Source organism: Lissotriton vulgaris, chromosome 2_1 (assembly GCF_964263255.1).
Source record: "Lissotriton vulgaris chromosome 2_1, aLisVul1.2, whole genome shotgun sequence".
Taxonomy (NCBI): Eukaryota; Metazoa; Chordata; class Amphibia; order Caudata; family Salamandridae; genus Lissotriton; species Lissotriton vulgaris.
Window position 1 is genome coordinate 352,093,493 of NC_141687.1, and position 16,704 is coordinate 352,110,196.

Here is a 16,704-nt window from a genome sequence, read left to right on the forward strand (position 1 = left end):
GGGGAAAGTAAAGTAAGGGAAGGGTGAAAGAAATGTAGGAAGAGAAATAGGATGGATGAGTAAGTGAATCAATGGGTCAATGGATGGCATAGTAAATGGAAATCTGAGTGGGTGGATTAATGTCAAAAAGGATCAATTGATTGATAAAATAATAATTGATGGATGTGTAAGTCAGAGGATGGATATATGATGGAGGCATGCAAAGATGATGAATGTGTGAATGTATGGATGGGTTGGTGAAAGACTGAATGAAAGAAAGATTAGATGACAGAATATAAAGGTTAAATGGTGGATATCAGTAGGTGGGTGGAAGGCTGTGAATAGATAGATGCTTGGATGGCAGAGACAAGAGAGCTCTTCTGGGGAGTTTTAGGCACATTTGCATCACTTCCTGCCGTCAGAGCTTTGGTTCAAAGGTGCTCTCTCTCTCTCTCTCTCTCTCTCTCTCTCTCTCTCTCTCTCTTTTTTTTTTACACATATTTCCAGCATTAACCCCAATGCAAGCTTAACTTGCTCACAGTCTAGCTCCACCAATGGTAGCAGCAATTAAGGCTTCATTCACGCACAGAATAGGTCCTGCATGTGCAGATGGATTGCAAGCTTCACCCATACACAAAATAGGTTCAATATAAGTGTTAGCATCAGAAGAATCACTTGAATCAGAATACGTCCAGAAGAAATAGAAGAAATGCAAGCTTCACTCACACAAGAAATAGGTGCAGTGTATGTATAGGCAATGCATACTTCACTCACGCACAGAATTGTCCTGTCATTGGTAAATCCAAAGCAGGCTTTGCTTGCCCACAGAATAGTTCTGGCTTCAATTGCATACAGAATAGGTCCCCATATGAAGAGGCTGTGCAAGCTTCACTTGCATACAGAATTGGTCCTGTATAGCCAGACTCAATGCAAGCTTCAATAACACACAGAATTGTCCTGTCATAGGTAAATCCAATGCACGCTTCACTCGCACACAGACCATTCCAATGCAAGCTTCATTCACACACAGAACAGTCCTGTTGTAGGTAAATCCAATGCAAGCGTCGCTCGCTCACAGAACAGTCCTATCGTACGTAAATCCAATGCACACTTCACTCGCATACAGGGCATTCCAATGCAAGCTTCACTCTCACACAGAGCACTCCTGTCGTAAGTCAATCCAAAGCATGCTTCACTTGCAAAAAGAACATTCCTGTCATAGGTAAATCTAATGCAAGCTTCACTCACACACAGAACAGTCCTGGCATAGGGAAATCCAATGCAAGCTTCACTTGCACAAAGAATAGTCCTTTTGTAGGTAAATCCAATGCAAGCTTCATTCACACACCGAACAGTCCTGGCATAGGAAAATCCAATGCAGCCTTCACTCGTACACAAAACAGTCCTGTCATAGGCAAATTCAATGCAAGCTTCACTCACTCACACACAGAACAGTCCTGTCATAGAGAAATCCAATGCAAGCATCTCTCACACACAGAACAGTCCTGTCATAGGGTTTTCCAATGCAAGCGTCGCTTGCACACAGAACAGCCCTGTCGTAGGTAAATCCAATACAAGTGTTGCTCGCACACAGAACAGTCCTGTCATAGGTAAATCCAATGCACCCTTCACTCGTACACAGAACAGTCCTGTAATAGGTAAATCCAATGCACCCTTCACTTGTACACAGAACAGTCCTTTCATAGGTAAATTCAATGCAAGCTTCGCTCACACACAGAACAGTCCTGTTGTAGGTGAATCCAATGCACCCTTCACTCGTACACAGAACAGTCCTGTCATAGGTAAATCCAATGCACTCTTCACTCGTACACAGAACAGTCCTGTCATAGGTAAATTCAATACAAGCGTTGCTCTCACACAGAACAGTCCTGTCGTAGGTAAATCCAATGCAACCTTCACTCGTACACAGAACAGTCCTGTCGTAGGTAAATCCAATGCACCCTTCACTCGTACACAGAACAGTCATGTCATAGGTAAATTCAATGCATGCTTCACTCACACACAGAATAGTCCTGACGTAGGTAAATCCAATGCACCCTTCACTCGTACACAGAACAGTCCAGTCATAGGTAAATCCAATGCACCCTTCACTCGTACACAGAACAATCCTGTCATAGGTAAATTCAATGCATGCTTCACTCACACCCAGAACAGTCCAGTTGTCGGTAAATCCAATGCACCCTTCACTCATACATAGAACAGTCCTGTCATAGTTAAATCCAATGCACACTTCACTCGTGCACAGAACAGTCCTGTCATAGGTTAATTCAGTGCATGCTTTACTCACACACAGAACAGTCCTGTCGTAGGTAAATCCAATGAACCCTTCACTCGTACACAGAACAGTGCTGTCATAGGTAAATTCAATGCACCCTTCACTCGAACATAGAACAGTCCTGTCATAGGCAAATTTAATACAAGCATTGCTCTCACACAGAACAGTCCTGTCGTAGGTAAATCCAATGCACCCTTCACTCGTACAAAGAACAGTCCTGTCATAGATAAATCCAATGCAACCTTCACTCGTACACAGAACAGTCCTGTCGTACGTAAATCTAATGCACCCTTCACTCGTACAAAGAACAGTCCTGTCGTAGGTAAATCCAATGCACTCTTCACTCGTACAAAGAACAGTCCTGTCATAGGTAAATCCAATGCAACCTTCACTCGTATACAGAACAGTCCTGTCGTAGGTACATCCAATGCACCCTTCACTCGTATATAGAACAGTCCTGTCGTAGGTAAATCCAATGCACCCTTCACTCGTATACAGAACAGTCCTGTCATAGGTAAATCCAATGCACCCTTCACTCATACAAAGAACAGTCCTGTCGTAGGTAAATTCAATGCACCCTTCACTCGTATACAGCTCAGTCATGTCGTAGGTAAATCCAATGCACCCTTCACTCATACAAAGAACAGTCCTGTTGTAGGTAAATCCAATGCACCCTTCACTCGTACAAAGAACAGTCCTGTCATAGGTAAATCCAATGCACCCTTCACTCGTACATAGAACAGTCCTGTCATAGGTAAATTCAATACAAGCGTTGCTCTCACACAGAAAGTCCTGTTGTAGGTAAATCCAATGCACCCTTCACTCGTACAAAGAACAGTCCTGTCGTAGGTAAATCCAATGCATCCTTCACTCGTACAAAGAACAGTCCTGTCATAGGTAAATCCAATGCATCCTTCACTCGTACAAAGAACAGTCCTGTCATAGATAAATCCAATGCAACCTTCACTCGTACACAGAACAGTCCTGTCGTAGGTAAATCCAATGCACCCTTCACTCGTACAAAGAACAGTCTTGTTGTAGGTAAATCCAATGGACCCTTCACTCATACAAAGAACAGTCCTGTCATAGGTAAATCCAATGCAACCTTCACTCGTACACAGAACAGTCCTGTCGTAGGTACATCCAATGCATCCTTCACTCGTATACAGAACAGTCCTGTCGTAGGTAAATCCAATGCACCCTTCACTCGTATACAGAACAGTCCTGTCGTAGGTAAATCCAATGCACCCTTCACTCGTACAAAGAACAGTCCTGTCGTAGGTAAATTCAATGCACCCTTCACTCGTATACAGAACAGTCCTGTCGTAGGTAAATCCAATGCACCCTTCACTCGCATACAGAACAGTCCTGTCGTAGGTAAATCCAATGCACCCTTCACTCGTACAAAGAACAGTCCTGTCGTAGGTAAATCCAATGCATCCTTCACTCGTACAAAGAACAGTCCTGTCGTAGGTAAATCCAATGCATACTTCACTCGTACAAAGAACAGTCCTGTCGTAGATAAATCCAATGCAACCTTCACTCGTACACAGAACAGTCCTGTCGTAGGTAAATCCAATACACCCTTCACTCGTACAAAGAACAGTCCTGTCGAAGGTAAATCCAATGCACCCTTCACTCGTACAAAGAACAGTCCTGTCGTAGGTAAATCCAATGCACCCTTCACACGTACACAGAACAGTCCTGTCGTAGGTAAATCCAATGCATCCTTCACTCGTACAAAGAACAGTCCTGTCATAGGTAAATTCAATGCACCCTTCACTCGTATACAGAACAGTCCTGTCGTAGGTAAATCCAATGCACCCTTCACTCGTATACAGAACAGTCCTGTCGTAGGTAAATTCAATGCACCCTTCACTCGTATACAGAACAGTCTTGTCGTAGGTAAATCCAATGCACCCTTCACTCGTACATAGAACAGTCCTGTCGTAGGTAAATTCAATGAACCCTTCACTTGTATACAGAACAGTCCTGTCGTAGGTAAATCCAATGCACCCTTCACTCGTATACAGAACAGTCCTGTCGTAGGTAAATCCAATGCAAGCTTCACTCTCACATAGAATAGGTCCCCATATGGAGAGGCAGTACAAGCTACACTTGCATACAAAATCGGCCAAACATAATTAGCCGCAATGAAAGCTTCACTCGCACACAACTATATACAGCAGACATCGCAGAAATGCATTCTTCATTGTACACATCACAAGTCCAGCTTATGCAGAGACAGTTCAAGCTTCACTCGCACACATAGTTGGTGTAACATAGGTATAAGTTATGGAAGTTTCACTTGCATCGAATATGCCCAGCCAGACATTGGTAGAGCTAATGCAAGCTTCCCTTGCACACCGCACAAGTCCACCATAAGTAGCAGCAGTGGAAGCTACACTCACACAAAAATAGGGTAAGCATAAGTAGTACCACTGCACACTTTGCTTGTACATCGAAAAGGTAAATCAGAAACAACATCACTACAAGCTTTCCTCCCAGAATCGTACTGCCAGGCAGCTGCAGTGCACACAGCCCTCACAGGACACGTGCAGCATGTGACCAAACACACCCTTCAGCAGTGCAATCTTTTTTCACAATCCCTTGTTCCCATGGGGGTTTCATGCCTCCATTAGATTTCAGTAATAATGACTATTGGTGCCATCGGGCACATGTGGCAGTGTCATGCCAATAACATGCCACTGCGCCTTCCCTCCTCCAGCTGCTGGCTTCCCCAGTGGCGAGAGGAAGGTTTTCAGAAGCTGCCAGATAGCAGGCTCTTGCAGAGATTTCTCTCTGGGCCTTGATGGGGGGCACATCCAGCTGACCTGCAACCAGACAAGTGACGAACGCCTGTCAAAATAAGAGAAAAAACAGAAACGAAGGATTCTGCGCTCACATCCCATCTCTTGCAGTTATCAGCGCAAAACTATATCTCTGAGTTATTGATTGCATCTTCGACAACAGGTCGCAGATTCAGGTATCATTTCAAGCATTATTGGCAGGGGAGAGGAGACATGACCTGCTAAATATCAGCGAATGTGGGGCCTTCTGTGTTCCTCTGTCAGGCTCACAACCCAGATACACATAGGACCGCCCCTCTGCAGAGCTGTCCTTTGTCCACCAGGGGGCCTACATCTCATTGACCAGTGGCATTCACCTCAAGGGCAGAGGTTTGCAACCTGAGTCTTGTGTCCACTTCCTAGGCCCCTCCTATGCCCAGACAGACATTGGACACAGTTTCTCCTGGTCTCCCTGCTTTGTCTCCTTCCTCCCCGCCCTCCGACGAATTTCGTAACAATGCTTTTATCCTATGTTTGACTATGCTTTGTAACTTTTGTAACGTGAATCTTGTCACTCACTGATCCTCTTGTAAAACGCTCTGATACGGCCGGGTTTAGCCAGAGCTATATGAAACTCAAATAAATAAACAAATAAAGGAAATAAATATGCCCCTTCTGTAAGACGTGCATGCCATAAGAGCCCTGCCTCCATCTGCTGTATGTTTACATTCGACGCTCCGCCCCTTCCTGGTAGGTGTACCTACCATATTGGGCTCTGCTCCTTCCAGTTACATATCTGCCCTATTCTTTTTGCTGTTTTGGTCTAAACACCTGACACGCTACACCCTGCTCTCCTTTGCTACATGCACATATCATGTTGATAAGACCATTTCTTGAACATGGACCCGCCATACCAGTAACCAGGCCTTGCCCACTATTGTCTGTCATAACCTTTTTACATCCACTATGTACACCTGTCCAACAAGCCCTGCCTCCTTCCAGTATATAAATTCCAGATTTGTAAAGCGCAACTATTCTTCCCTAAGGGTATCCAAGCGCTCGGTGCCATCGGGGAGATTAAGTGAGCTATTGCCCAGAGTCACTTGATGCTGAGCTGAGCTGCCGCTGGCACCGGGGATCGAACCGTAAGCCCCGTGCTCCAGAGTCAGCCACTCTGGCAACTGCGCCACACCCGTCATATGTTATATGTCCTGTGCTCTATCACCCTCTGGAACATGCACCTTGCTATGGTGATGACCCTTCCTCTGTACTTGGAGCTCTTGTGCCCAATTTGTAGTATACAAGCAGGTTGGACTGCTTTCTGTCCATTTCTTATATACATATCTGTCCAAGACCATGTACCTTTCATACATTGGCACTATGCCATTGCAGTATACCCGCCTGCCTGGCTACGTTACATTAGTAGTGTCTCAAACCCTGGCCAGGAAGGCACACACATAACTATCTTTGGAACTGCAAAGTGTTTCCTACTTGATACCAAAATATGGAGAATAGCCTGAAATTGCCTTAAGAGGTTTCACGATTTTCCACGGTATAGTAGAGTTAAGTTTGGTCATTATTCAGTGAGGCTGTCAATAATGCATCATCTTTAATATTGGTATGTTTTCTTGTTATTGAGTAACTTACAGTGATACATCCCTCAGTTTAACTCAGACACACATGTTGTTCAATGGTGATTTCGTATGTTCGTTATTACACACCACAGACCAAAAAAAGTGAACGAAAATAGCTGCCCCCTAAAGCTTCCCATTCCAGATCCAACTGAGATTGGTTTTTTAACAATTGGAGAATAATGTGCTGTTTTTTTACAAAGCAATTTACGTGGAACATTCTTATATAAAGTTGTATCCTCTCAAAATATATGGACATCAAAAGGAACAACAACAACCCCTTTGCCTCACTTGATGTTACATTATGAACTACTAACTCATAAAAGGGCAAACAGATTAAAATACGGAAATACCGGAGGTTAATGAAGTACTTTAATAAAAACATGATTAAAATCGTTGATTTTCAGTAATGTAACACATTTTATAATGATTGATCAAATTACTTTTAAGGTGTAATTTTAAAAAATGACTTGTTTTAGTAAATGTTACTTACTGATAGAGTTATTAGAGTTAGCTTGACATGTTTTTAGAAAAAAAGATTTAAATGTCATTGAATTTCAGTCAGTAAATTAAATAATTAATAGTGATTAATGTTAGGTTAAGATTAGCATTAGGGAATCATATTTTGTCAAAATTAATTTTAATGCAATTCAATTTATAATAATTAATAACATTTTTTTTATTAGTTATGCGTATGGCTACAGTTTGGGTTAGAAGGGTTAGCAGGTTAGAGTGTGGCTCAGGGATAAGATTAGGCTGAGGGTTAGTATTGGGGTTTCAAGATTTAATAACGTGTTAATTAATATAAAATAACTAAATGTGGTTTTTCAGGGATAGTATAATGGTTAAGGGAAGGAGCAAAAAAATAATCTGAATTTAAATTGATTCAATTTGAGTTACATCTATTCAAAGAGAAAGAAATAGATATGTTCCATAGGTTCATGACAAGGTTGTCATTAGCAATAATTTAAGAATAAAGTTACAATATTTAATTTAATTTATTTTACAATTATTGAATGTATGCAAAAATAAATGTGTTTTTATTATTTCAAAAAAGGGGAGGGTGACAAGTTGATGATAATTTTGATGTTAAAATGTGGCCGATGTAATGTCAGGTCATGAAAAAGCCTTGAACTAACAGGAGAAAAGGCAATAGCAGGACGGACAGTGGCAGACGCGGCCCGTGCAGGTGAGAACAGTGCGGCGTGTTCGGAGAGGATTCGAAAGACGACCACAAGAGAAAATAAATAAATAATGAATTTTTCCTCGTCAACGTCTGTCGAAATATCTCCCAACCCCACCCCACTGCTCTTACCTGCACGGGCCGCAGCTGGACTGTGGTATGTATCCGCGTATCCATACAGGATTGACACCTGAAACCTACATATGAAACAGTGACCTCAGCAGGGAGGCCTTACCTCACTGAGCTATCTTCTGGCTGTTCTGCCATATGTTACCTATTGCCTGGTGAGGTGGTAACGTCTCGTGAGGTGGTGTGGTCTATCCAGGGGTTCTGGTCTAGTGAGGCGGTCCCAGGACACAAGTTGAGGGTGGGCAGATCCTTCCACTGTTGTTAAAGAGGGAATGCCCGTTCTCCCCAGCCCGAATCTTGGAGGTTTCCCTCGAATACCCTAATGCCCCATCACCAATCATTGTGATCTGTGAATGTCATCAGATACGCATGTAAGGTGGCCGCGTGGTGTGTTCAACCTGCTTTCCTTCTGGAAATCTTATCTTTACCTGTGAGTGTCCCAGGAGGGGGGCATTTTTGAGTCTCTTAACTTCTGACTAAATCCTTCCGTTGCTTAATGAGGTGTGTTTTTCGGGCGTTGTTGTTCTTTGTAGCTGGTTAAAGAAAACTTACAGGAAGCCCAGCTCCATAATTAGGAAAAATACACCCAGCATATTTTATTTACTGCACAAAAGTGATTTAAAAATCAAGGGGCATATTTACAAGCCCCTATCGCCACAGGAAGGTAACTTTTTATGACATTCCTGTGGCCATAAACCCTTCTCCTTATTTACAAGGCAGCGTTAAGCCACTTAACGTGGCTTAATGGTGCCCTGTAAATACAGCACTCTTTCACGCTACACTTAGCGTGAAAGGGGCGTGCAATGGGTGTTGTGGTGTGGGTTCCGCCGCAACAACCATTGATTTTGATGCTGCCCCCTATTTACAAGGGTGGCGTAAGTAGGAGGCAGCAACAAAATTAAGACTTCGAAAAACCTTGTCTTAACATGGCAAAAAGAAGAGAAATGCTTAGGGGCAGATTTACAACAAAAGCGACTGAGTGCAGGTTAGCTCCAAAATAGCTAACGCTGCACTCCATCACTTTAGAAACGCAGGGATGCACTGTGTGTACAATAATACTGTGCACTCTGCGTTTCTCCCTACACTGGCACTAAATTCAGCTGCCTAGTACCAATGCAGGTACCCTTGCATCATAGTTTACGGGCGCCTGCTTGGAGTTTTGAGGGCAGCGGCCGGCCCCCACTCCTCCGGCTTGTACCTGCGGCCGCCGCTGCCGTAAGAATAGGTGGCCCCCTCCTAACCCCTCCCCTCCACCTGTGGCTGTCATGGGCAAATGAATAGCCAGCACCCCCACCCCATTCCCTGCTCTTCGATTAGGCTGCCGTGGGTGGCGTAAGGCCTAACTACGCCACTGGCATGGAGGCCACTTCTGTGTGCTGACAAAATCCACAAATAATTGCAAACCACGTGCACCATGTCTCATTTTTTATGTATGGCGAATAACCGACCATAGCTTTACATGTCATCCCTAATACCAACCTCATTAGTTCCCAATATAAGTAACAACTTTAAGAGCCCGTGTAGCTTCTTAATATCTGTATTCATCACATTTATATTTCTTTACCCATCAGGTATATATATATATATATACATGTGTCCATTATTTCAACGTAAGCACATGATTACATTTCTGTGCATGCATGGATTAGGTTTTAAAAAATAGATGCCCTTGTGGTCTAAATCAATCATTATTTTGCATTCACAAACAAGTAATGCAACTATATGTTTGGTTTAGATATAAATACGTACATTATGTACATATATTTATAATCTTGCAAAAAGAAGGAGAGAACTCTGGGTAGTTCTCAAGTTTAGGTCAAGTCAAGTCAAGTCAAGTCAAGTCAAAGAATTTATATAGCGCACTACATACCCAGAGGGTCTCAAGGCGCTTAGGAAGGGGAGGAGGATTATTTGTCAAATATCCACGTTTTAAGTTGCTTTCTGAATGCTAGGTGGTTCTGGGTAAGGCGAAGGTAGGTAGGGAGTGAGTTCCATGTTTTAGCAGCCAGGTATGAGAAGGATCTGCCTCCCATGGTGGTCTTGTTGATGCGAGGTACCGTGGCGAGGGCATGGCTGGAAGAACGTAGTTGGCAGGAGGGGGTGTAGAAGGACAGTCGTGAGTTGAGGCATTCTGGTCCGATGTCGTAGAGTGATTTGTGTGCGTGGGTTAGCAGTCGGAAAGTGATTCTCTTATTGACGGGTAGCCAGTGGAGGTCTTTCAGGTGACCAGAGATGTGTTCGTTGCGCGGGATGTCTAATATGATTCTGGCTGAGGCGTTTTGGATTCGTTGGAGTTTCTTCTGGAGTTTAGCGGTAGTACCTGCGTAGAGGGTGTTTCCGTAGTCCAGTCGGCTCGTTACCAGAGCATGGGTGACTGTTTTCCTGGTTTCGGTGGGGATCCAGCGAAATGTTTTTTTGAGCATGCGAAGAATGTTGAAGCAGGATGAGGATACGGCGCTGACTTGTCTGTTCATTGAGAGTGAAGAATCCAGGATGACGCCTAGGTTCCGTGCGTGGTCTGTCGGGATGGGTGCTTTTCCAAGGGCTTCCGGCCACCAAGAGTCGTCCCATGCAGAGGGGGATGTACCTAATATGAGGACTTCTGTTTTGTCTGAGTTCAGTTTCAGACGGCTGTGTTTCATCCATTCGGCAACTTCTTTCATTCCTTCGTGTAGGTTAGTTTTGGCGGTGCTGGGGTCATTGGTGAGAGAAAGGATTAGTTGAGTGTCATCCGCGTAAGAGATGATGTTGAGGTTGTGTTGGCGGGCGATGGTCGCGAGGGGGCTCATGTATACGTTGAAGAGGGTGGGGCTGAGTGAGGATCCTTGTGGTACGCCACAGATGACTTCAGTGGCCTCGGACTTGAATGGTGGAAGGCGGACTCTCTGGGTTCTTCCGGAGAGGAACGAGGTGATCCATTCAAGTGCTTTTCCTTGTATTCCGATGTTACTGAGGCGTTGTAAAAGGGTGCTGTGGCAGACTGTGTCGAAGGCTGCAGAGAGGTCGAGGAGGATGAGGGCGACTGTGTCTCCATTGTCCAGTAGAGTTCGAATGTCGTCTGTTGCTGCGATGAGGGCGGTTTCAGTGCTGTGTTTAGCTCGGAAGCCAGATTGGGAGGAGTCGAGGGATTTGTTGGCTTCGAGGAAGGCGGCGAGCTGGTTGTTGACAGCTTTCTCGATTACTTTTGCCGGGAATGGAAGGAGAGAGATGGGGCGGTAATTTTTGAGTTCGGTGGGGTCCGCTGTGGGTTTTTTCAGAAGGGCGGTGAGTTCAGCGTGTTTCCAGCTCTCAGGGAAGGTTGCGGAGTTGAAGGAGCAGTTGATGACGTCTCGGAGGTGCGGTGCTATGACGGAGTCTGCTTTGTTGAAGATGTGGTGAGGGCATGGGTCTGTGGGGGATCCTGAGTGGATGGAGTTCATCAGGCGGATGGTGTCCTCAGTGGAGATTGGGTTCCAGTCGTTAAGGGTGTTCACAGGGGGAGAATGTTCAGCATATGGTTGGGCGGGTTGGTCTCCGGGTTGGTTTTTGAAGCTGTTGTGGATGTCTGCAATCTTGTTGTGGAAGAATGAGGCTAGGGAGTCGCAGAGGGCTTGAGAGGGGGTGATGTCATTGGAGTTGGCCGAGGGATTGGAAAATTCCTTGACGATGTTGAAAAGTTCTTTGCTGTTGTGGGCGTTGTTGTCAAGTCGATCCTTGAATGCTGTTTTCTTGGCCTTTCGGATTAGTTGGTGGTGTGTGCGGGTGGCGTTTTTGAAGGCGTCCTTGGTGCTAGTGGTTGGGTCTTTTTTCCAGGCCTTTTCAAGGGAGCGGCAGAGTTTCTTGGACTTCTTAAGATCATCGTTGAACCATGAGGCCTTCTTGTTGCCAGGTTTGTTTTGACGTTTTTTCAGTGGTGCTAAGGTGTCGGCGGTGTTGGATAACCATAGGGTGAAGTTAGCGGCAGCTTGGTCTGGGTTAGAAGAGTGGGCTGGGGTGTTTAGAAGGAGCGATGAGGAGATCTGGCCGATGGTGATTTTGTTCCAGTTTCTTTGCAGAGTTGGTTGGGGGTGGTTGATGGGTTTTGGCTTGTTGAAGGTGAAGTGAACGCAGCTGTGGTCAGTCCAGAGGAGATCCGTAGTGTGGCTGAAGGAGACATGATTGCTGGAGGTGAAGATGGGGTCGAGTGTGTGACCTGCGATGTGGGTGGGGGAAGTGACCAGTTGTTTAAGTCCGAGGTTGGCGAGGTTGTCCAAGAGGGTGGTGGTGTTGCGGTTGTTGGTCTTTTCAAGGTGAAAGTTGAGGTCTCCCAGAAGGATGTAGTCTTTGGAGGGGAGCGCGTGTGGAGTGATGAAGTCAGTGATGTCTTCACTGAATTTGCAGCTCCTGTTAGAGCACTCTCAACACCAGCTACACTCTAGGGGCCCGATGTAGGTCGGTCGGTAACGGCCGAAAATCGGTATTTTCGGCCGTTACCGATCGGTAAACAGGTGAATGGCATATAGGTGCACAATTTTGCTGAATCAGTAACTTTACCGATTCGGTAAAGTTACCGATTCTGTAAAATACCGAATTGGTAATTTTACCGATTCGGAGCCACCCATATGTAGGTGGGACTCTTCGGAGTCCCAGGAACCTTAACGATTCGGTATTTTACCATCAAATCCAATTTGATGGTAAAATACTGATTCCGGTGTGCATGCACATGTGTGCATGCACACCTATGCCATGTGACAGGCAGACTGCCCTTAGGGCATGTATGCCTGCCACATGGCACCCGAGCCTGTTTTGGGGGTGCCAGAGGGTGTCAAAGTGACACCCCCCGCACCCTTGAGAAATTCGGTATTTACCGAATCGGTAAATACCGATTCGGTAATGCCCATTCATTCCTATGGGCTTCAAAGCCCATAGGAATGAATGGGCATTACCGATTCGGTATTTACCAAATCGGTAAATACCGAATTCATCCGATTCGGTATTCCAGCACATCTGGAATACCTACATGTCGGACCCAGTGATTTACCGATTTTAAATGACCGATTCGGTAAAATTCGGTAATTTAAAATCGGTAAATCAATTCTACCTACATCTAGCCCTTGATCTGCTCACCTCAAATGTCTGACGTGAGTAGATCTAGAGTGTCGCATGTATTGAGAGTACCCAGAGTTCGCTCCTTCTTTTTTGCATAATTTATGCGTCACTCTATGCCTGAAAGGGTTTTGTTTTGATATTTATAATCTTATATAAGGCAAAAACCTTAACTCACATTTCTCTGTAAAATGGGTCCATTCCTCTTTAGGTGAGGAATTTTTCATGGTCATGATATTACTTCCTGTGATGTTAACTCCTGTGATGTCACAGCTACATAATCACAAAATGTTCTTGCCAACTATCCCCCCCTAGTATTTTAGGACTTTTTGTCTTGAGCAGTGTGATCTTATACATCTGTGGGTCTGTTTAGGAGATGTGGGCAACTGAGAGGGAGTGATGTGTTATGGCGGTGGTGCCTTTCGATGGGATATGACCAAATGAGAAGTGCCATGTAAGGGAAGTGTTGCTTAGCAACAAAGTTTGTGTTTACAAAACAGGTGTGGTCTAGTGAGGTCTGTTCTAGTGAAGAGGTGTGGGCTGTTGTGAAGTTCTGGCCTAATGTTGAGGTATGACATATTATGGAGGTGTGGACAGTTAACGGGCGGGCCTACTGAGGGTATAGAAAGAAGGCCTTGCTTCCAAGTGGGCTGTCCTTAGAGAAGTGTATGAATGGAAGAGACACTTGTATTTTTAGCTAGAGGTCAGATAAAAATGTAAACTGTGGTACTTTCAGCTGGCAGGTATATTTTGAATAAGAAACAGTAAAGTAAACTGCTATATATAAGTACAAACTTGAGCATCAGGTGTTTTAAACAGATCTTCTCCTCTTGCAGGGTCCCACCAGAATGCTGTCAGCAGTAGTAATCCATTTGGATCTGACCTGGGGACGGATCTTCCTTCCTCGCCGACGGCGGAAGACCGTGAAGGAGAGGTGCGCTTCATCACCACGGAACCAACATTGACCCTGCTGAACCATCACCCCCTCCTGGAGGAGTTTCTGCACGAGGCCCTTATGAGGAAGGACCACCTGGACCAAGGACCCTTTCTCACGGGTGGGTTAGGGGAAGGCAGTGAAGCACCCGTCCAGCCTGACCTAGCAACTTGGGGGGCGCAAGGGCCCGAAGTCAACTTAGCGAATGAGGACAATGCCCCAGTCTTCTCTGAGTTTACTACCCTGCCATGGACATCTGCACCCTCCTTTGTGGCCACTGCCAACTCTGTGCATCCCCTGGCTGGAAACACCAGAGCCTCAGAGTCCAGCACAGCGCCGGTACCAGCAAAGGCTGCATTCACCACCGAGGCGATGTCCAAGTCTGGGATATCATTGACTCACCCAAGCGACTGGTCCACCGCCAGCCAAGATGTCTTAGGAACAACAGAGGCTGCAGCTACAAAGGCGGTGGCTTTTTCCCAAGCTTGGACCGAGGACACCAGTCAGATGTTGGTCAGCGCTATGACCATCATTTCTCCTACAGCTGACATGGCCCTTAGCAGTACAATCGCCACAAATATGCGCAGTCAGACAGAGCCACAGGAAAGGGAGACAGACACCCAGACCAGCACAGCTACATCACCAACAGCATCTTCAGGGGATGATGAAGAGACCACAACTACCACCACCATCACCACGACTACCATCACAACCACAGCCCAGGTACCAGGTGAGTGCAATGTGAAGACAGTAATCAGGTCTGGATGTGATTTAAGGGACATTTAAGTGAAGGTGCATTGCAGTGACTTCTGATCATTATATGTGACTGTTCAGTATCGTGTTTGACTTGTGCTGCTGTCATTAACCCCTTCGCTGCTCATGACGAGCTCAGCTCGTCATGAGGCACGGTTGAGCTGTGCTTATGACGAGTTGAACTCGTCATGAATAAAGGTAACTCTGTGAATCCAGCACCAGCACCAGCACCGGGGGGGGGGGGGGGGGGGGGGAAACCTCTAGCAGCCAAGGTGTTAATGCCTCCCTGGGTTGATGTCCATTTCGCTCTAAACATGCCTCACCATTGCAATAGACACACACATGTCTGCCAACCTGGAGAAAAATCTTACAGTGTGGTGAGAGGGCAGGGCCTTGGAAGGGGCAGGGTCTCATGCTGAGAAATACCCAAGAGGCGCTTTTGAACCCCACCCTGCCCCAAGCCTCTCCCTCCCAAAAGAAAAGCTTCCTGAGGCTGGTGCCCATGTGCTGGGGGTGTTTTCACTCCCCTTAATGGACGTTGGCAGTTTAAAGCCTCAGAAAACGTTCTGGAAGACCTTATTGACAGTGGTTTTCGGCTGGTTTTCCCTGCCACCGGGTGTTATCGGCTCCTCAATGGCTGATCATGTGATGGGAGTCATTATCATGTGTCACACAGTGGTACCGTGCGAGTTGACAGGTATGCACACATGTAAACCTTCTGTCCTCCGTTTCGCATTGGTATTAAGCTAGTTCAAGCACCAATGTCAGATATTCAGTGCAGTCTCCTGCCTTCCTCGAGCCCTGAGGCTCACACACTCGTGTAGAATCTCAAACATGCCCACGTGTCTGGCTGCATAAATGTAGAAATAATGTCTAGTGTACACTTGACGACTGTGGAACCAGGAGACCGGAGCTCCAATTCCACTCTCCTGACTAGACCAAAAGTGAGGGATCATTTGTTAATGCCTTTATTTCCATTTGTCACAAAACACCCCTCTGCCATCAAAGGAAATAGGATACAAAATAGTATTGTGCACTAAAGATACAAATAAACTAGTCTATTTTGATTTTTCTCGAAGCACCTGGATGTTGCAAGATTAAACCGATTTTGGAACACTAAGCGAGAAGCTTAAAGAGGCGAACTTTTAAGTTTGAAATTCTATCATTTAGAGGAAAAATGCAAAATCTGTAGCAATATTTATTTGTACTTGTTGGGCAGACATTATTTATTTACCCCTAAAACATTAAACCTCCTTTATAATACACTGCCTTCCCTTCACTCCTAAATGTAACCCCTGAGACACCCTCACCCTATCACTAACCCTAGGCCACGAACTATCTTTTACTAGTATCCTAGCTAGAGGGATTCTCTATGCCCCGTCAATACCCATTCCCTTACATTCATACTCCCCCTAAGTGTATCCCTTACCCTTACTCTGACCTATGAACTATCACTTATCCCACGCCTATCTCTGTCCCCAAGCCTAAACATAACCCTACTCCATGCCTATGAAATATCCTACACCCTATCCTCAGTTGATGATGTTTTCATTCCTTAACTTTACCCCTTCTCTTACAATCATACGTGTCCTGTGTCCAGCCCTAACTGCTACTCTAATACCAATGAACTATCCATTACCATAAACTTAGCTTAAGGTCTTTCAGTCACCCTGTCCATAACTGTTAATCTGTCCTTAGCACCACCCTTCTAACTAACCTTAAAGCTTGGAGTTTGTGTCAAACAATTTTTAACTTTTTCAGTTTTTGTTTTCTCATCTTTTCCCTTGTCACGTTTTTTCAAACAGTTCACCTACAGGAATGTGATTCATGCTACAGACTTGTCCTAAATCACTCTCTTCGCTCACTGGTTGACTTCAATTTGAGTCCTGTATCACTCCCTTCAATCACTCGTTGACTTCAAGTTGAGTCCTGTATCACTCCCTTCA

The 16,704-nt window shown here is 45.2% G+C and overlaps 1 protein-coding gene across 2 annotated transcripts in view; it reads left to right on the forward strand.

Moving 5' to 3' along the window:
* The window catches only part of SEZ6 (seizure related 6 homolog), a 1,086,274-nt gene that overhangs the window by 420,360 nt on the left and 649,210 nt on the right, over positions 1-16,704 (forward strand). For both annotated transcript variants that reach the window (XM_086955133.1, XM_086955132.1), the window contains exon 2: positions 13,908-14,735. In XM_086955133.1, coding sequence (XP_086811259.1) covers positions 13,908-14,735 — 828 coding nt within the window. The remainder of the gene's footprint in view (positions 1-13,907; positions 14,736-16,704) is intronic.